Here is a 19,812-nt window from a genome sequence, read left to right as displayed (position 1 = left end):
CCAGAGCTTGTGATCTGTGCCCAGGGAGCCAGGATAGCCCTTTCACAGGTGGCACTGGGTGAGCTCTTGCAGCACGCACGGCCGGCGGGAAGTAAACTTCTGCCCTCCAGTGGGCTCCTGGCATCTGTTGTGATGCCCAGCCATGGCCTGGGCATCGATCAGTGCTCAGCCAGGAAGGCGTGGAAAAGGACACGCCTGGAGCCTGAGGTGGTTTTGTCTTTTGCAGCTCACAGGATCGATACAGATGGATAAACTGCTTCAGAACCTAACTGAGAAGAGGCTGCAAAAATCTTTTCTTGGGAGTCTACAAATATGGAAGCAGGGAAACCCCAGACGCCAGATGTTTCTATTTTATTTTATTCCTCTAGAAGGTGAACCATATCAATTATGTGAAGGGACACACAGTCGCCCAGCTTCATGGGTGCTGGCAGTAGGACTGCGGTGGCCCCACACGGGGCCAGACCACAGCGTGGTCCATGGCTTTTATAGAGAACCGTGTTCCTGGAGGGCAGGGCCCAGGGTCCTGATCCCAGGTTCTCTGCATGCCTGCGGCCTGGCACCCCACAGCTCTGGGCCCGGAGGCCCTTGTGGACCAGGCTGCCCTCGCGGGACAGCTGCACACAGACTCGTGGGAAGGAGGGAAGCCCCACAGCTGAGGCCTCCAGGTGAGGGAATCTGTCGAGCCACCCCACAAGCCACCTTCCTCTGCTGAAATGTCACCAAGTGAACGTGAGAGGGCTACGGGTTTATAAAACTGCTTTTTATCTGCGAACAAACGGGTTTGGAAACTGGTCTCTCTTCCCCACTCCAGAGCTTCTCCAGTCATTCCTCTTGCCCCTGGCTTGGAACAGTGATGTAACCCCAGGGAATGTCCTGTGGGAAAAGACCCTGCCACCAGTGGACAAAAACTAGCTTGTGTCCGTCTCACCCTGTGACACATACTCCCCTACAGTACAGTGCTGGAACGAGGGGAGGTCTACAAGGCAAAGGCAGACAAGAAGGGGTCAGATGCCAACCAGAGGCAGGGACCCTAAGGCTGGCCCCAGCACCTGTGCCTCTGGTGAGTGCCCAGCAGGTGGCACTGTTAACCCCACACCAGGCCAAGCCTGGCTCCTCCTGGGTTCATTGGGGGTGTCTGCTGAGACACTTGATGTGTGCCTCAGTGAACAGCTCCCTGTTAGTCAGAGACCTGTTGCCTGGGCCTTGGAGCAGGCAGTGGTCACTTGCTCTTGCGGCTGCCAAGCAGTGATGGTGGCCACTGGCCCTAAAGGCCAAGGTCACTCTGGCCTTCAGCTCTCCTGCAGGCTCACTCACTGGCACCGGTATCTAAGTGACTGCTGATGAACCCTCTCCGGTTCTTAAAAGCAGTTTAGGTTGTCCAATTCTATAATATCTCAATTTTTAAAAGGACGTTTCTGGCCGCCCCACGGGTGAGTCTCAGCTTGCAGCCTGGTGGTCCCCGGGCACTACTGCTCGTCGGTCTGAAGCCAGCTGTTCAGAGGCACTCTGCCCGCAATAAAGCTGTCCTGAGAGCTGAGGGTACTTCTTTAATTGACTGTGTGTTCATTTTTAGGAGTTAACAAAATAAATAAGTGGCTGCCTCTTCCCCAGAGGCCTGGTTCCTGTCCTTGATTCTTCACTGTTGAGCCACATTTTATATCACGAGCTTAACTTGAAGATATGGTTCCGTTTCCTACATTAAACATTTGCCTCAAGTTAGGAAACCTGTTGGGCTAGGATTTTTGTTTGAGTAACGAAAGTCACAGCTTTTTTTGTTGTCAAAGGCAGGCACACCCTGTCTGTTCTTTAATGGGAAACAGGAAGACGACCCTCTTAGCAGCAGGGAAAGATGGCAGGAGAAAAAAAAAAAACGGAGGAGAGCGACCTGCAGCGTAGAAAGACACTTTATTCCGGTGTTCACAGAAACCAGGCTGGGAGGGGAGCCACTTCTCCCAGCTTCAGCCTCTGTTCAGACACGGCTGGCTGGCTGACAGAGGGGACCCACAGGCTGTCCCTGAGGGAGGTGCACTAGGAGGATGGGCTCTCTCCCTCAGGGAGTGCCCGCGACATTGCCAGGTCAGCTCTTCAAGCTGGGGTGCCAGCCGTGCTTGCACAGAAACCTGCCTTAGCCTGTGACTTCTGATTCCACAAGTGTGGCTCTGACGCACCTCTGTCCCAGCCCCTGCTCCCCCAGCCAAGGCCTCTCAACTGCACAGTAGACCAAGTCCTGGCTGTTGTCTTGTCCCCTGCTGGCAGATCTCAATGCCACTTTCTTAGCCTCAGCCGCAGACTGAAGTGTCCATGACCAGAGCCCCCAAATCACTGCCTGCCCTGGGTGCTACTGCCAGGCTCAACTCCACTGCTCTGGCCGTGGCCTGGCCTGGGGTCCGTGCTGACCCTCTGTGTGAACGGAGGCGGCTGGACATCCTCCGCATCACCAGCCTCTGGGCCTTCAAGCGCTTTCGGAGCTTTTCGTTTTCCTTCAGGGTGAAGAAGAGCTTTTTTTTCAGGGCATCCAGATCCAGAAGGGCATAGCTGTGATCAGACGCCAGTCCTGTGGGGCCAGCTGGCCCGCCAGGAGCCTCGGCTGCTTCTGTTCTCTGCAGCAAAACCTAAAGACAGAGTTGAGCAAGAGCCATGAGCTGCCCAGATCATCCCCAGCAGGGGTGAGGGGCCACGGGAGGCCCAGCGCCAGGCTGGGTCTGCTCCAGCCCCACCAGCGGGCCCCTTCCACTGCTCTGCTGAAAGCCAGTGTGCCCAAGTCCTGCTGGCCAGCGTTACTGGGAAGCTCTGAGGCATCTCGTTCTCCTCAGTGGGCTCTTTTACTGGGGGACCAAGGTTCAGTGTGTGGCAAAATCATCTCCTGCCAAGATAACCACCTACACGCTGCCTTTGTGCTGGGACCCAGGGTCTTACCTGCCGCGCGGGGCCTTCAGTGTCTGGAGGCAGCGGCAGCTGCAGCTCTTCCAGTGTGATGTCAGTGCTGCTCCTCTGGCTGTCCTCCAAGGCCCCTGCCTCAGGGCGGACCTGGGAACAGCAGGGAGACACCAGACCTTTCCATGGCTGCCGCCACCCACACCGGGGCAGTCCCCCCAGCATGAACAGCTACAGCCCAGGACCACCACAGGGCCTGCGTGACAGAACAACCCACCTCAACCTTGGACTGTTGCCCACCAAGGTCTCTGGTGCTGAACAGAACGAGGGAAGCCTGAGAAACTCTAGCTCTCCCTTCACGGGAAATGGGGTATCCCAGACTCTAGCCTGTGAGGAAACGGGACCGACGCCTGCAGGCCAGCCATGCTACCCACACTGAGACCCAGTGCAGACTCACCTTCTCTTCCCGAGAGCCGGCGTCGCCCCTCTCGCTGGAACGGTTTGTGTTCTCCCTCACAAGCTGCAAGACAGAACACAGCAGGTGTTCTGAGTGCAATGAGATTGGCATCACCTGAGGTCCCTTGGAGCCAGGCCTTGGGCTCCTGTGTTCCCACTGCTCAGCCTGATACAGGGCACACCCAGCTGCCCATGCCCAGCCTGTGCTCCCTTCTCTTTCTCCAACCATGTCCCCAACTCCTGGTTTAGAGGCCCCTGAACAGGTCCCCACAACGCCAGGACCTAAAGTGCACACGTCGCCCCGGGGCCTGCCATGTGGCCTCAGTAAGCGTCTGTCCGTACCAGCACATACGGGAAGCCTATCGCACCGCTCCAGGCCCCACGGACACAATCCGCAGTCCCTGCCCAGCACAAGAGCCCACAGGAGCCACGACCAGTTTCTCACCACCAACCTGACATGGGCATCAAGCACTGCCAAGCACACACGTCCTCCAGCCCCAGCTGCTTCTCTTACTCCTGGGGGCAAACATGTGAATGTGATAGAAAAGACTACCTATTAACAAGCACACTGAGCAGCCCCCTGTGCCAGCAGCCCCCTGGGTGTTGGGCATATGGCAGTGAACCCATCCCAGCCCTCACAGAGCTTCCAGAGTTCAGTGGGTGGTCGCAGACACTAGGAAGACCAGGGAGTACGAGTGGAGGCCCAGACGGGTGCAGGGCCAGACAGACCAGACCGGGGCGGAGCCCTCCTGGCGAAGGCAGAGGCAGGGCAGGCCTCCCGCTGGCTCCTGGGCTCAGGTCCCGCACTCACTCCCAGGACAAGCCGGCCCAGGGAGCTGCTCCTGTGGGTGTCCCACACTACTCTGCCTTCCAGCTTCGAGCAGTGTGCCCCGAGGGGCCCCCGCACACCAGGCCTTAGCACACCTAAGGGTTGAGTCACCAGGCTTCCGTGGCTGCAACGCCCAGCTGTGGCGAGCTCCCTCGTGAGCAGAACCTGCACTTCCTGTGCCCATCAAGACATGTCCACAGGAATGTCAAACTCCACCTGCACGGAACCAAGCTCAAGCCACCCCGAGGACTCAGCAGCCTCACCCTTGAGCCCCCTCGCTCCCCAATGTGCTATCCCCACTGCCCACCCACCTAGCAGTTTCCCCCGAGGAAAAGGAATCGTATCCCATCTGTTATCCGGGACCTCTGCTCCTTCCACCCCTTTGCTGATGCAAGTAAGGATGGCGACCTTCCTGCTGGCCCTAAGGATCATATCCACGTGAGAAATCAACAGAGAGCAGGAAGACCCTGACCACTGTCCACAGGTCACTGATGGTCACAATAAGGGGAAACAAGAGAAGGTGCTCAAGGAGACGGGCCTGCACTGGCGCTGTAACCGCGCACCCAGGAGATGGAGCAGTGACTCCGCACAGGCGACCAGCGTGACAACACGCGCCAGTTCCACCTGAACTGGACTGACCAGGGACCATCAGCTGACGGTTCGTGGGTTTTAACTGCTCGTGGCTCCCTGAGGCTGCAACATAGAACTTCCCTTGTGTCCCATCACAGCTTACAAGCCTCACAGCCTGTACGACGTAACTACTTGGGGTCTGCTGTTAAGAGCAGCGTAACTCCTTCACGCAGTAAACTGAAAAATTGTGCCAAAAACCCCTCAGGGAGTGGGGGAGCCAGCCAGCTCTGCCCTCCTAGGCTCCTTCCCCTCGAGCACAGGCCACCACAGCTACGCTCACTCAGCCTGCATACGAGCTTCTGCCAGGCCACACCCCTCACCTCGAACTTCCAAAGCCACACCCCTTCCACTGCTATGAATTCAATGTGTGTTCCCCCCAAAATTCACATTGGGACCCGAGCCCCCAGTGTGATGGCCTTTGGCTGGGTTAGGAGGGTGGGCCCAGAGGAAGGCATTGGTGACCTTATAAGAGACACGAGAGAAACCTCCTCTCTGCTGTCTGCCATGTGAGGGCACAGACAGGAGAATGCCATCCACAACCCAGAAGCAGGTTCTCCTCGGGACCCCGCATGTTGGACCCTGATCTTGGACTTGCAGCCTCCAGAACTGAGAAAGAAATGCTCTTTTAAGCCCCCCAGCAAGGTCCTTTGCTGTAGCAACCCGAGCTGGCTAAGACACCCTAAAGCCTGATCACGGCCTGACCGTGCTCCCAGCTGGGCCCTGCTCCTCTCCCCAGCTTCTGGGAATCCTCTAGACACTGTTCCCAAGTCTGCCCCAATTTTTTCCACTGCCAGGCTCTGCCCATCGTCCAAGTCGCCTCCACTGCTCCCCCTGCAGCACCCTTCCATTCTCCTGACCAGCTGTCCTTCACGTCACTACGGGTCCAGCAGTTCAGGTGCAGCACACAGTAGGACCCACAGTGGTGCGTGGGGCACAGCCCTGGTGCTACTCCAACAAAGAGCACTGGGCCTGGCCGCAGCCCCGGGCCTGCCGCCTCTCAGGACGGAAGGCCTTCCCTGCATGGCCTCCATCCCAAGGAGACCCAGGCAGAGTTGCCAAGGAGCACACTGGACCAGCCTGCCTCTCCAACAGCAGCCTGCTGTGAGGCATGACAGTCTTGTTCTGAAGAGAAAGGCTGTGCTGACCAGGCCGGCCTCGAACTCCTGGGCCCAAGCAGTCCTCCAGCTCGGCCTCCCAGGCAGCTGGGACTGCAGTGCACTCCCATGCGCAGTCTCACACGACGTTGTCTTTATATTTCTGGTACGGGGTTGAACCCACAGGCACTCTGCACTCAGCTCCATCCCCAGCCCTTTTTATATTTCATTTTGAGACAGGGTCTTGCTAAGTTGCCCAGGCTCTTTTCGAACTTGTGATCCTCGTGCCTCAGCCTGGAGTCCTTGGGATGACGGGTGCACCAGCACACCCCACACAACTTCGTCTAAAGTGGAGGTCACAGCCCACAGTGCCAGCCTCCGAGGTCCAGAGCCTTGACAGTACCGCCCCACAACAGTCCTTAGCCTTTGCTTTTCCTACAAACGCTGCCTCCACCCCCAACTGCTGGGGGAACCTGAACAGACCAAAGGTGGCCACCGGTGTGTCCCTACCTGCGTGGGGTCCTGAAAGGCAAACACTGTCGGCACAGCATTGTGCTTCAGGTTTTTGCGGTTTCCAAATGCACTGAAGCACTCGGGCCGGAAGTGCTCGGAGCAGATGACTGTGTGCTGCTTGGGCTTGAAGTTGGCCCGGCCAATGTTCAACACCCATTCCTTCAGCAGCTCAGGCCGGCTGAATGGGAACCTGAGGTAGACAGAGGTGAGAGGTCTGACAAAGCTGCGCTTGGGCCACTGCAGGGTGGCTTATGGGACAGCTCTGGAAATTTGGTAATCTCACTTTGTTAGATCACATCTAATTTCTGGAAGCTTCTGGCATGGCTGTTAACAGCATCCTTAATGGAAACCCAAGAAGATGAACATGACCAAAGAGCCCAAGTGAGGGGCTACAGCCGGAGCTCAGTGGTGGAGCGTTCGCCTAGCACATGTGAGGCACCAGGCTCAATCCTCAGCACCACATAAAAACAAATAAAATAAATTCTTAAAAAAAACAAAAAACAAATGAGCTGTTTCCAAAGCTGTCATTCATTCCTTCCAGAGCCTGCCACAGGCACCCTGTTTTCTGTTTTAGGTGCTAGGGACATGGGCAGAGCACCTGCCCTCTGGGAGCCTGCCCTCCAAAAAGGGGAGACAGCCATAAGCCAAGCAGGTAGTGACTATGCAGGATAAAAACAACTGGGAACAAAGAGAAGGAAGCACTGAGTTGCTGGGGCCCCACCACCCAAGAGGTGACATTTGAGCAGACACTACAGGAAGCAGAAGAGCAAGACTGTGGGCTTTAGAAGGGATAGCAGGAGCTCAAGCTGCCCCAGCCAGATGCAGGGCCTGACGGAAGAGGAGTCGCTGGAAGCTCTGGGTAGGCACAAGAGGGGACCTGAGTCTACCCCGGCTTCTAAGAGGACACCAGGTGGCATGGACAGATGTCAGCAGGAAGCAATGAGGAAAGGGAAGATCTGGATACCTTGAAGCCAGGTAGTGAGTTTACCCATGGAACATGGAATACACAGAAGGAAGGAATTCCACGTTTGTACTGGAGGAGCTGTAAAAGTAAAAGGGCAGGTCTGGGAGATGAGAGCTTGTTTTGTATGTTAGGTGTTAAATTTAAAGCATTCTTCAGATCATCTACGTGGACAGGCAGGGGCATATGTGTCTGGAGAGGGCCCTGAACCACCTACAATCTAGGCTGAGATGGTGCCCTGGGAGCCAGAGTGGAGGGGACCATCACTGAGCCATCCATCGCCCACACTCTGAACACCCCGACCTTCAGTTTTGTAAATGGGAAGGATACAGCAAAGGAGACTCAGAGGCAATGCTGTGACAACAGCAGAGGGCCAAAACTCGTCCTAAGAGCCACATGGGAAAGAGATCAGCTGTGTCAAATGCTACAGAGATCGAATAACATGAGGTCAGATGGGTAGACCTGGCATCATATAGATCACCAGTGACAGGGCTCTTTTGTAGGAACAGGTTCAGGGAGATTAAAAGCAACTCCATCCCCAGGTACATACTCAACACAAGCATAAGGATACATGCTCTAAGAGGTCTCCTGCAAACTGTCCAGAGCAGATTATTTGCAGTGGGGTAAGGGACTGGTGCCAGCCAGATGCCCTTCAATTGTAGGGCAGATGAACTCTGGTATATACATTTGATGGAATACTATGCTGCAAACAAAAGGAGTGGCAAGGATGACTCTAAAACAATGCCGAGCCAAAGACATAAAAGTACATGCTGTGATTCCATTTCTATAAAGTTCAAAACAGGCCAAAGCGATCCACATTCCCAAGGGCAGACGGGAGGACGATTGGAAGCAGGAGCAGCCGACCATTCAGCAGCGTTCACTTGGTGAAAACGGGTCTGTGTAAAAGTGTCGTTTTTCTACACCTGTGTTACACATCCACAGAAGCATTAAACAGTGCGGTGGGCAGAGAGGCAGAGAGCACAGGCCGCCCACCTCTAGAGACACGGCAGGGCTGGCGCCCTGGAGAGTGCCCTCCGGGGCAGGGGGCCCTGGCGTGCTGGAGCCGGGTCCTGCAGCCCAGGACAGCCCGCCGTCCTCCCACGACCGCGCGGTCCCTGCCCCGCAGCACGCCGAGGTCCAGGTCAGGAGCCGCCGCGGGGAGGACTGGGCAGAAGCAAAGCGCCCCACCGCCGCGGCCCTCCGGGGTCGCCGGCGCAGGCGGTGCGGGCGCGGCCCCCTCCGCCCGCCCCTCCCCGCGGCCGGCCGCGACCCGCCCCGCACGCCCGCGGCCTCGCAGCGCTCCCGCCGGCGCACCTGGCCCGCGAGCTCGGCGGGCCCCGGGCTCCCGCGCCCCGCCCGCCCCTCACCGGTGGAAGGTGAGCTGCTTCCTGCGGCTGCTGTAGCGGTTGCAGCACTGCCGGGCCGCGCAGGACTTGGGCATCTCGGAGTCGAGCCCGCCGCCCCTAACAAAGATGGCGGCGGGTCTGCGGGGCGCCGGGGCGGGGCTGGGGCGGGGCCTGCGAGCGCCGGGGCGGGGCTCGGCTGCAGGGCGGGCGGGGCGGGCGGGGCGAGCGGGGCGGGGCGGGGCGGGGCGGGGCTCGGAGGGCGGGGCTGCGGGCCGCCGCGGGCCCGAGGCCGGCCCGGCCCCGGCGCGCTCCTCCCGCGGTCCCTGCGACCGCGTCGCCTCGGGGGTGGGCGGACCCCGGCCGCCAGGCCGGTGGTTCCCCGAGTCCCCCACCTCGGGCCGGGACCAGCACAACCCCAGCTTCCTAAAGCCCTAGGCCTCCGAGGCTCACTCGGGCTGACAACCTTGGGACCCCAGAACCAGATTAGGAGCCCAGTGCCCCCCCAGCTGTGCAAGATTTCCTTTCAGGTGGTAAGGTTTCGGTTCCTCTGACGTCACTGGAGGTGCCAGCTAGACGCTGGTCTGATGAACAGTGCACACTTGACACTGGGAATTCCCGAAAATAAAGGGGCAAAATGAGCACCCACAGGAAGTTCAGATCCGGCTTGCAAAACCTGGGTTAGCCTCACTGGGGTTCAGCCAAGTCGGTCTGACCAAGCTTTAATTCCTGGGTTTGCCCACGATGCAGTTCATTTCTGAAGAATTCACTAGGAAACTATACTGAAATGGGCATGGTGGCACCTGCCTGTAATCCCAGCTCTTGGAAGGCTGAGACCGGAGGATCACAAGTTCCAGGACAACCTGGGGAATTTAGGAACCTAGGAAGTTCTCAAACTAAAAAATAAGAAGGGATGGGGATGTGGCTTAGTGATAGAGGGCCCCCAGGTTCAATCCCCAGTCCAAGCAGGCGAGTATTGTTTTTTCAAACTGCTAAAATGCCAACTCCAGCTTTAGTTTGCCAGAATTGTGGCATGGGAGACAGGAGGCAGCAACTGCAGCCCTTCTGCACAGAACACACACCTGAAGCTAGACCAGACCCACAAAGTAGCAATATCTTTATTTACAAAATATACAGTTTCACAGAAACAGCTTGCTTTATACACATAAACTTTATAATTACACAGAACCATGTAAACGATGTTAAGTGTCTGGCCTGGCCAAAGCCCATGAGGGGCTTACTTTGGGGGTGACATCTTTCCCTCCCCTCACTTCATTAGTTATCAACCAGAAGCCCCTAGATAGGTCATGCCTAATTTGCATAAAGAAGCTGATTGCAGCTGCCCAGCTCAATCTATCCCCAAAACCAAGGTGTGTGCTTGCCATCTCAAGACACCACCAACAGGGATAGATCTGTTAAAAGAACAAAAACAAAATCAAGGAAACAAAAATTGAGATGAGTGTCAAACACGTTCCAGAAGCATCAAACCCTCTAGCACACATTAACCATCACCAGGGTTGGCAGTTCCAGTCTAAAACCACACATATTCTTAAATGCACTTTTAAAAAATCTTGAACTTTTTTTTTAAAAAGAAACACACTTTGGAACTTTGGTTATTCTCATGGTGAAGACAGTGGACAGGCATGGTCATGGGGCAGATCTTTGGCAAATTCCTCCCCAACTTGTCCTGGATGTTTGCCCCAGTCAGACAATAGCCTGCGGACAAGGTTGTTTCTCAACCAGCTATTTCTCTGCAGCAGAACTCTCCCGTGGGATCTCCACAGTAAACCGAGTTTCAGAAGCTATTTCTACTTTCACACATTGATATAAGCAATAGGACTATTAAAAACTAAGACAGTGGACTGGACAAGTGTGAAGGATATTAGGACCAAAAAACAAAAAACAAAACAAAAACACAGGCTCTGGTTAGCCAAATTGCAGTTCAACCCCTTGGTGCTTCAGTGAGAACATGGGGAATGACTGGTAGCCCTGGCACAAAGGTGCCACAGGGAGGGGAAGCTCCCATCAGGGAGCCTGCGGGCCCATCCTGCTTCAAATAATATGCAAATAAATACGACTAATTTGGGCATTCTTCCCTTTTCATGCCTTACAAAAAACAATGCTTATGAGAACATACCCACCACTTTACAAAACATTCTTGATAACATGTACTTGAACTGAAGAGTAAGGTCAACTTCAGAGAAAACTTTCATAGCGTCTTCTCCCTTTGAGCCCCAGAACCACCAGTGTACTGGGTACACTGCCCTTGAGCAGAATCTGCAAGGGCTTCAGGCCAAACACCTGGCTTCTCCAGATCTGGCCCTCAAAGGGGCCTCCCCAGTCCAGGACCCCAGCTGGGATCTGAGGAACACATCACAGTTCAACAGTATATTTCTGAAGGCCAGTGTTGCTGTACCACTCACTCGTCAATGCAAACCAAAAGGATTCAAGTCCTAACCTTGACCTGGTGGAACCAGCAGGCCAGCCAGTCTCTAAGGGCATACTTCAATCCCCCACAGGAGAGACCTGTTTTTCTGTACCCCGTTGTTTAAAGGAACACCATTCATGTCCTAGCGTCTGCCTAATCCTTAGGTTGCTACTGGAATAAGGGGAAGAGATGAGAGAACCTAAGCACTCCCATACTTGAAAACAGCTTGCCTGGGCCACCTGAGGCGCCTTGTACACACCAACCGGAGAGAAAGGAAGGGCACCAGGCAAGAAATCGGCCAATACTTTTGGCTGAGTCGTGCAAAGACAGGTTTTTCACATCGTGCAAAACAGGAAACTTGAGTTATGAACGTGGGCTACCTCACCCCCCAACCAACCCTTTCCACAGAGCAGTGGCCACATACAGTCCCTTTAACAAACAGGGAAAACCAAAGAATTACAAGTTCACCTGACACCCCAGGACTCCTCTTGGTGACATCAGAAGTTGCCAGCAGCAGCTCCCTGGACTGGCAGGGACCACGGAAGCAGGTAGTGCAGGCCACGAGAAGGGGAGACTTGGATGGCTGCTGTACAGACACTTACGGTGAGAGACTGACACTCGAGAAAAAACGTACACTTATGGCTGTTTGTTTACAGGCCGGGGAAACTGAACACTTCCGCTCCCCAACAGTGGAAGCAGGAATAACAGCTAGCACTTGTTCCAAACAGGGGGAATTTGTTAACAATGATAGAAAAATTCACAACCACCACATACCCTCACTTTCAGCTGAACCAAACCCACCATTCTTGGGTGTTCAGTCCACTTCCACTGCAGAGAACACAGCTCTGGCAGCAGCTTTGGCCAACAAAGATTTTATTCGCTCACTGGCTATGTACAGTTTCTACCTCGGACAGCCTGTCCTTTTGCTTAGGCACCTGAATGGCAGGATCTGCCTGTACCAGAGCTGGGAGTTCTGTGCTCAACTGAGGGAGGGCCACAGAGCTCCAATCCCTTCCAGTCCCTCGCCCGGAGTCTCCTCGCCAGTACAGTCAGTCTAGGAACAGCTTCCGGGAACCCATTCGGGAACGGTTGGAACGGCGGATGTCAAACTTGGAGTCCCGGCACTTTTGGCAGACAAACACTTCCGGAACATTGGACTTCCGGATTTTCGCACAGGACAGATGAATCCAGGTGTGGCACTCGTTACACTCTATCATAGGGCGGCCAGCAAATGGCTTCATGCAGAAGCAGGTGACAAGGTCCCAGGAATCATCATCTGGAAGGAAACAACACATGAGAAGAGGGGGACACTTTTTGGTGATACTGGGAACTGAACCCAGGTGCACTCTGAGCTACATCCCCAGCTCTTTTCATTTTTTATTTTCAAACAGGGCCTAAATTGCTGAGGTTAACTTGGAACTTGTGACCCCCATCTCAGTCCCCCAAGGCACTGGGATCCCTTTTTGTTTTTCTGGTGTGACTTTACAGTTTAATGACCGAACTGAAACTGAGATGAAGTTTTCCTTAAAGAGGTCCATCATTTTAACTGCTCCCCCATGTTTTGTTTAATTTGTGGGGTGGGGGATCCCTTCTGAAAGTCACTTTCCCCCAGAAGAACTACTCGTCCAACAGGCAGAACAGCTGGGCATGGCTGCAACCCACTATCAGCCCACGAGACAACTCCAACTTCTGCGTGCCATCACTGGAGCACGGAGATGCGGAGTGGCCGTTCCCTTCTACGTCCTGAGGTCTATGGTGGCACCAAAACTGCTAAGATCGCCGCCCACCTTCCTGCACTCTCCCCACCGAGGATGGTAGGCATTCTGCAACCACACTGCAAGGCAGGGTCCAGGCCCTCTGATCTGAGAACTCACCGCTAAAACCACTCCTCTTCCAAAAAAACAATCAAAATCATATAAACGGCCCCTCTTCTATCGCCAGCCACCGCACTCCATCCTTCTGAGACCACTGACCTGAATCCACCATGATGTCCTCGTCGTTGCCAGTGCTGTCCTCATCTCGGAACACCACCTGCTTTCCCTGCCGGACTATAGTCCGTTTGCCCTCAGTTTTTATTTCTTTGACCTGATCAGGTGACACGGTGGCACAAGATCCACTAGAGGGAGTGTCGGAGTCCCAGCCTGAGCAGGGGTCACTGGGGGCCTGGGGGATATCCTGCAGGGCAGGACTCGTGGGGGACTCCACATACGGATCTGCAGGTTCCAGCTTCAGCAGACCCCCTCTGTACCCCTCCTTCACAGGCACAGGCACATCACTGTCCCTTCGCTTTCTCTTCTTCTTCTTCTTCAGCTTGTCCGTTTTCTTTCTGTCCAGCAAGAAGTTACTGGGCTTGGCTCGCTGCAAGAGGGTGGGCTGCAGGTGGCTGAAGCAGCGGTCAGACACCGGCAAGGGCACAGAGGACGCGATGTCGGTGAAACCAGTGTCCCAGCCATCACTGTCAATGGTGCCAGCAGTGCTATTGGCAGGGCTGGGGCTGCTCCTCAGAGGGAGCTCCTGAAAAGACAGGCAAAGGAACACATTCTGGTTACTGAGTCCCCAGTGACAAGAGCCAGCCCCCAGTACAGCTTCCCCAGCTCCACCGGCCCCCAGGTTAGGCCTCCCGCAATGAGCAAGCACAACCTCGGTCTGGCACTACTCGGCAGCCCACAAGACACTGGTAGTTTAATATGAGCCTCTGGTGAAGAACTCCCTCCATTGCTGAACCCCCAGACCCTGCCCCAGAGTGGGCTCATGCTCAAATGCCCAGGGAGAAAGCTGAGGGGGTGGCTCGGTGGTACAGCATTTGCCCAGCATACCAGCCCCAAAGGGGAAAAACCTGGGAAAGGACTGCTGCGGACACCCTCTCACTGCTCATCTGTTCTGATTGTAGGTCTCTCCTTCCATTTCTCCCCCCAAGAGACACATTTTTTAAATTTAAGTGAACTTAAAGTAGTTTTGAGAACTTCCTGACAATCTTAAAGAAACTGAAGACATCCTAAAATATTGCAAAATCAAAGTAAATAACTGCCATGGTTCTTCAGACAATGGCAACATTCTACACGGTGTAAAGCACACGTGACCGACCTGCATAGCAAGTGGAAAGAATAAGCTAATGCCTCCTAAAAATACTGGACCCTTTTATTTGCAGCTTAATATGAGTGAGGCTCCTGAAGTTTGAGGGCCACAGCAACTCTGGCCCACAGTCCTGTCTTTTCTTCATTTACGTAGGATTGGGGAGGCATGAGTCTCTGGAGATTTGGTTAAACAGTGTTCACAGTCTGAGGGGCAAGTGTGGACCCCAGGTCCTAGGACAAGGTACTTCCTCTCTCCCTCAATAACCTATCACTCTAAGGGCCAAAAAGAGTGTCCAGCCACTGTAAAGAAGTACTGCCAGGTCTGGGGTTGTGGTTCAAAGGTAAAGCACTTGCCTAGCATGTGTGAGGCACTGGGTTCGATCCTCAGCACCACATACAAATAAATAAAAGGTTCATTAATGACTAAAGATTAAAAAAAAAAAAAAAAGTATTGGCCACTCTTAAGAGCAGGCAGATACCAAGCACATTATTTGCAAATAAATTTTGAAAGTTTGTTAAATCATTTCTATATAAGCCTGCATTTTCTATCACAGCTTTAAGAACCACTTCTCTGCATGGTGGCACATCACCACTTGGGAAGTTGAGACAGAAGGATCACAAGTTCAAGGCCAGTCTCAACAACGTAGCAAGACTCTAAGCAGCTTAGACTCTATAGACTCCTCTCAAAAATTTTTAAAAGGGCTGGGGGATGTAGTTCAATTCCTGAAACAAAAATAAATAAATAAGTAATAAACAAAAAGACTTCCCTGACTGGTCTAAACTCCCAAGAAAGGGACTCCTGCCAAACCACTGCACCACAAGCAAGCCCCTCCAGTTGCACCAGGGGCCAGGTGCTGAGGTCTGACTGCCCAGGAAGCCAGGTCTCAAATACTTGCATACTTACCTCCTTTGGGTAAGGGATGTATCCAGCATAGGCCAAGACAAAGGTGCAGAACTTGTTGAAGTCCTCTACTGTCCTGCGCCTCTTGCAACTGGGGGAGTATTCCTGTTAGCAGAAAAGGGAGTATGGAGAAGAGCCTTCAAAACCAACGAAGCTGAGCTACCGTCAACCACTTAAAACACACACCGCTGGCTTTACAGTCTATTAAACAAAGAGGTAAGTTCAGGTCAAGAAATAAAATGGTTTTCCGAAGAGTCAAAATGTTAAGATTTTGTCCCAGGAACACTAGGAATCTGGTTAAGAGATAAAAGGTTGTAGGAAAGTCGACCTCTCGGTGCTCACATGGCATTTTATGACCTTAACTTCTGGTTCTTGCACATATTGGGAGTTCTAAGGACGTTTCTGCTACAGGTTTTCCATTTTGAAAGCAAACCACTGCTACTGCTGTAACTAGAGTATTGGGACTTAGAAAACCAACACTTAGATCCTTGCTCTCCAGGCTGACCCCTGCCCGCCCAGGGTAGGTGAGGACCAAATTCCTGCGAGTCAGGAGCCCTCCACAACCCTCGGGATCCGGTGGAACCCAGAGAAGCCACCAGGTATGCTGCGGCCGGCTGGGCTGCATGCTGGAAGACGGGTCGCGGGCCCGGGGGCCCCGAGGCGCCCTGCTGCAGGAGGGCCTGCTGGGGAGCCCTGGCCGCGGCCTCCCGGGTGGCGCGGCACCCTCCCTGCGGCCGGCGGGGCAGGGGCGGCGGCGCGCGCCCAACCCGCCACTTGTTGAGCGCTCTCCAGCTCCGGGCAGGCCGCGGCCCCCCGCCGGCCCCGCGGGCCCGCCGGATGCCGCCTCCCGCCCGAGGCCGCTGCGGCCGCAAACTCAGGGACAACTTTACTCGGCGGGGGCCGCGCTCCAGCGCTCGGGGCCGGGACCCGACTGCCGGCGCCGCGCCCTCAGGGGCCGACGGCGCGCGACCCCGCCGGCGCCCGCCCGGAAGGTGCGGGGCCTAGCGCGCGGGGCGGGGGCCGCGGGCCCCGGAGCCCGCTCGGGGGGCGGCCAGACCCGCGGGCGCCCGGCGGCGCCGCCCCTCCCCCACCGCGGCCGCCGGACCGGCACCCGGGGCCGGCGGGGGTCCGCGCGGGGGCCGGAGAACGGCGGCGAGCCCGGGGGGCGGGGCGGGCCGAGCCCGCGGGCGGGGGCGGGCTGGCGGCGGGCCCGGGAGGGGGACCCCGCGGGACGCGGCCCCCGAGCGCCGGAGGGGGCGGGGGCCGGCGGGCCGCGCGCGGGGCCAGGGGGCGGGGCGGGCGCGGCGGGCCGGGGAGGGGCGGCGGGGCGGCGCGGCGCCGAGACGCCGAGGGGCCCGAGCCCCACCGGGAGGGGCGGCCGGGGGGAGGGGACGCCGCCGCGGGAAGCGGGGCCCGGGCGGCGACGGCCGCGTCCCGGGCGGGGAGGAGCAGCAGGCCGGCGGGGAGGGGCGGGGAGGGGCGGGGGCGCAGCCCGGTCCCGGGGCTACGCGAGGCCGGAGGGGCGTCCTCGGGGCTGGGGGTGGGCACGGCGCCCCGGGATGGATGCGGGGCGAACGCGGGCGTCCGGGGCAGGGCCGCCAGGGAGGACCGGGCGCGGGCCCGAGCGGGGGGCGGGGGCTGGGCTCCGGGGGCGGCGAGGAAAAGCTGGGGGAGGGGGCCGGCTCGGCGGCTTCCCGGGGGCCCGGCTTCCCCGAGGGGCGCAGGATCGACGAGGGGAGGCCGGGCGATCGGGGCGCAGCCCGCACTCACCTCCGGGTGGAAGGCGGCGGCGCAGGAGTCGGAGTCCATGTTCCGGGTGGGGGGCGGCGGCTGCGGGAGTGCAGGGGCCCGGCCGCCGCCGTGGGGCCGCTCGCGGCCGGGGGCTCCGGCGACCGCGCAGGGCGAGGGGGGGACCCGGGAGGGGTCGCCCCGGCAGGAGGTGACGGGGGGCTCGGCGTGTCGTGCCCCGGGCTAGGTGCTCGCGGACTGGCGGCTACACGGCTAAGCAGAGTGGGCGATGCAGCTCCCGCGGCCGGCGGGGCGGAGAGGCGGGAGAGGCGCTGCGGGGGGCGGCGGCGGCGGCGGCTGCGAGCGGGAACCCGACCGGCTCCCCGACCTGACGCCCAGTTCGGCTCGTGTCTCGGGAGGGAGGGCGGGAGCGCCGCGAGGTCTGCCGGGAAGTGTAGTCCGGGGGCCGCGGCGGGGGCGTGGCGCGGTCGGCGCGGGGCACTGTGGGAGTCGTAGTCCATTTAGCGCCGACGCGGCGCGCAGAGGCCGCCGGGGGACTCCACGCCCCATGGGGCAGCGCGGCTGCCGCCGGTGCGCGGGCGGAGCAGGGCTGGGGCGGGGGCTGGCGCCGCGGGTCGGTGGGGGAGGGGCGGCGGCTGGGGGCGGCCCTTCCTCCGCAGGGCTCGGGGTGGCCCCCGGCGGGCTGGGGTCCGGGGCGCGGCGCGGCGGACCCGGCCTCGGCCGCCGCTGGGCGGAGCGCGCCGGGGGGCGGCGGCGGGGGCGGGCGCCTGCGGGGCTGGCTCGCTCGGTGGAGCTGGCGGAACTCCGCTCCCGCGTCCCCGGCGCTCGGGGGGCTCGCTGGGCGCGCTTTGTGCTTTGCCCTTCGCGCAGCGCGGGGCCGAGGCCTCCTCTCCCGCCCCGCGCGTGTTCCTGCCCGGAGGACCGCCGCGGGGCGAGGCGAGCGCGGGCCCGCAGGACACTGCCCTCCGCGGTGCCGTGCGGGCTGCGGGAGCAGCGGGCGGCACCGGCACCGACCGCGGGCGCTGTACAACTTGGGACGTGGAAGGCCGACTCCATGCGCTGCGCCGGGGAAATCGCGGGAGCAGGCCCCACGTCCCTCAGCATTCACGTCCCGAAAGCAGGAGTGTTCCTGCACAGAATGCAGGGTCCCTGGCGTCGTGTGTAGCAGATAAGACCGACCGTTAGAAGGAAGGACGTGAAAATGTGATCCAAATCAGAAAAGGAGCTCCTCGGCATGCCAGGATGAGACTGCGAGGAAGCGTGCGCTGCACCGGGGCTGTGGCTACTTCGGTGGTTAAAATAATTCCATTGGAAGCGTTTGGTGATTAAGAGAATGCGTTTATCTTAGAAATACTTCTAGCCTCAATTTCCTAAGCCATAAATTTTATAGCATAGTGCCTGGTTCAATAAATGGTAGCTTACTGTTATTGTTCTTTTATTATCTGTTCAGTGTGGTAGTCCTTAGGAGGGCTCCCCAGAGGTGATAAATTGAGGTGCTTTACGAAATAATACACAGATAAAATTACTTAGATGAAAAGGAAGACTGGCCACTTAACCTGTCTCTCCTTAACTTGTAGATTTGCCATATGTAGATGATTTAACCACAGACTTAAAATGTTATTTCTGTGGCCAAAGCAAATGTCCTGAGGTTAGCTAGTGTTGCCCAAAGTCACCAGGAGCAACTTGTTTTGCCTGAATAAAGAAAGGGCTTTAAAGATGGCATCCTTTTGGCAGCTTAAAAGATACAAACACCAAAAAGAGTAATCGTTAGTGAGACCCAAATGAAAGACAGAGGGTTATTTTGTTTTGTTACACCTGATGTATTCCCTATGGTAAATATTTCACATAATAAGCATTAAGTCCTCATACAGGTCAAGAAGCCACCTGGGGGTGTGGCAAGATTTAGTAGAGCTTTTGCCTAGCATGCTGGGTTGCCTGAATTCAATCTCCAGCACCATTAAAAAAAAAAAAAAAAACCTAGAATGCAGGGTCCTATATAGGACCACTGGGTCACCCCAAGGAAGGAAAATCTCAGATCTAAGTGATAACTCCCGCTCAATGCTCTAATTCAAAAGATGTTTCTTAAATTTGTCCTTAGTAAACAGTAATTATTGTTGTTTGCAGTGCTGGGAATTGAACCCAGTAGGTGCTAGCACACAGTAGGCAAGCACTTTGCACTCTATCTCCAAGCTACATCTGTATCCCTTTTATCTTATTTTGAGACAAGGTCTCACTGAGTTGTGAGTCTGGCCTCAAACTTTTGATCCTCCTGCCTCAGCTGGAATTACTGCTGAGTAGCGGATTATAGGCATGTGCCAGTGCACCTGGCAACTGTGGTTCTCAGTGCACAGGTGTGACCAGTACTGAGTGCCATTCTATACTTGTCTCTCTTCCTGCCCTTCAAGTAATGCAGAAGGGTTTTTTTTTTTTTTTTTTATTGTTGGTCTCCCTTTCAATTTCCCTTAAAATTTTAGCCTTTTGAAGGCCACAAAAGGGGGGAGGGGAACTATAGCACCAGTGATTGACCCAAATTCATTAGTGAATAAGTAGTTGTGGGGTAACAAGGTCGACTTTCTCTCTGTGTGACAGGGCTGGGTTTGTTCTGCATTTCCTTTATTCCTCAGGTGTACTATACTACTCCTGGGCTCCAGGGGGTGAATCTAGAATTCCTTGAGTAATTCAAGAGCATTAACCCAGGTAGTCAGATCCTTGGAATCTATGATTCTTTGTTTTCTGCTAACACACACACAACCTGCTGCTGAGTGCTAATTCTCAGATGACTGAAGTTGCTTAGGAAAGAGGAGGGGAAAAAGTCCACATTAGCACAGGTTGTGACAAGTTAAAAATACTAACAATACCATGGGTTCCCAGTTAGTAACTTGAGAATGTAGTTATTTTAATTGAGTTACCAAATATAGTTTTACCTTCCTAAATCTCACTGGCTACACTACATTCATTTG

The 19,812-nt window shown here is 56.3% G+C and overlaps 3 protein-coding genes across 3 annotated transcripts in view; 1 reads left to right on the top strand and 2 right to left on the bottom strand.

The window, feature by feature from the left end:
• DNAJC11 (DnaJ heat shock protein family (Hsp40) member C11) overlaps positions 1-1,750 on the top strand; it is a 57,231-nt gene extending 55,481 nt beyond the window's left edge. The window contains exon 16 of the mRNA XM_079129242.1: positions 227-1,750. Within this exon, the coding sequence (XP_078985368.1) occupies positions 227-252 (26 nt within the window). The 3' untranslated portion in view covers positions 253-1,750. The remainder of the gene's footprint in view (positions 1-226) is intronic.
• Positions 1,751-1,886: 136 nt separating this feature from the next.
• On the bottom strand, positions 1,887-8,848 carry THAP3 (THAP domain containing 3). Its single transcript, XM_079129356.1, is given in 6 exon segments — positions 1,887-2,402; positions 2,404-2,612; positions 2,917-3,027; positions 3,332-3,394; positions 6,394-6,586; positions 8,725-8,848. Coding segments are annotated over 6 exon segments (702 nt in total). The 5' UTR covers positions 8,799-8,848; the 3' UTR covers positions 1,887-2,350.
• A 954-nt stretch (positions 8,849-9,802) lies between these two features.
• PHF13 (PHD finger protein 13) lies at positions 9,803-17,260 on the bottom strand. Its single transcript, XM_079150415.1, has 4 exons — positions 16,874-17,260; positions 15,107-15,208; positions 13,102-13,642; positions 9,803-12,404 (listed from the first exon to the last, which is right to left on the bottom strand). Exons 1-4 carry the CDS (start codon positions 16,910-16,912, stop codon positions 12,178-12,180), a joined length of 909 nt encoding a protein of 302 aa, XP_079006541.1. The 5' UTR covers positions 16,913-17,260; the 3' UTR covers positions 9,803-12,177.
• Positions 17,261-19,812: the final 2,552 nt, after the last annotated feature.

Source organism: Sciurus vulgaris (genome assembly GCF_902686455.1).
Source record: "Sciurus vulgaris genome assembly, chromosome: 1".
Classification (NCBI taxonomy): Eukaryota; Metazoa; Chordata; class Mammalia; order Rodentia; family Sciuridae; genus Sciurus; species Sciurus vulgaris.
Note: the sequence above shows the minus strand (reverse complement) of the source record. Positions and strands in the feature narration are given on the sequence as shown.

Excerpts from the sequence above, each read along its gene's own strand:
- PHF13 (XM_079150415.1), bottom strand. The coding sequence starts at position 16,912 with ATGGACTCCGACTCCTGCGCCGCCGCCTTCCACCCGGAG. Across the intron at positions 13,643-15,106 it reads ACATCCCTTACCCAAAGGAG|GAGCTCCCTCTGAGGAGCAG; the intron begins GTAAGTATGCAA and ends CTGTCTTTTCAG. Across the intron at positions 12,405-13,101 it reads GGACATCATGGTGGATTCAG|ATGATGATTCCTGGGACCTT; the intron begins GTCAGTGGTCTC and ends GTTTCCTTCCAG.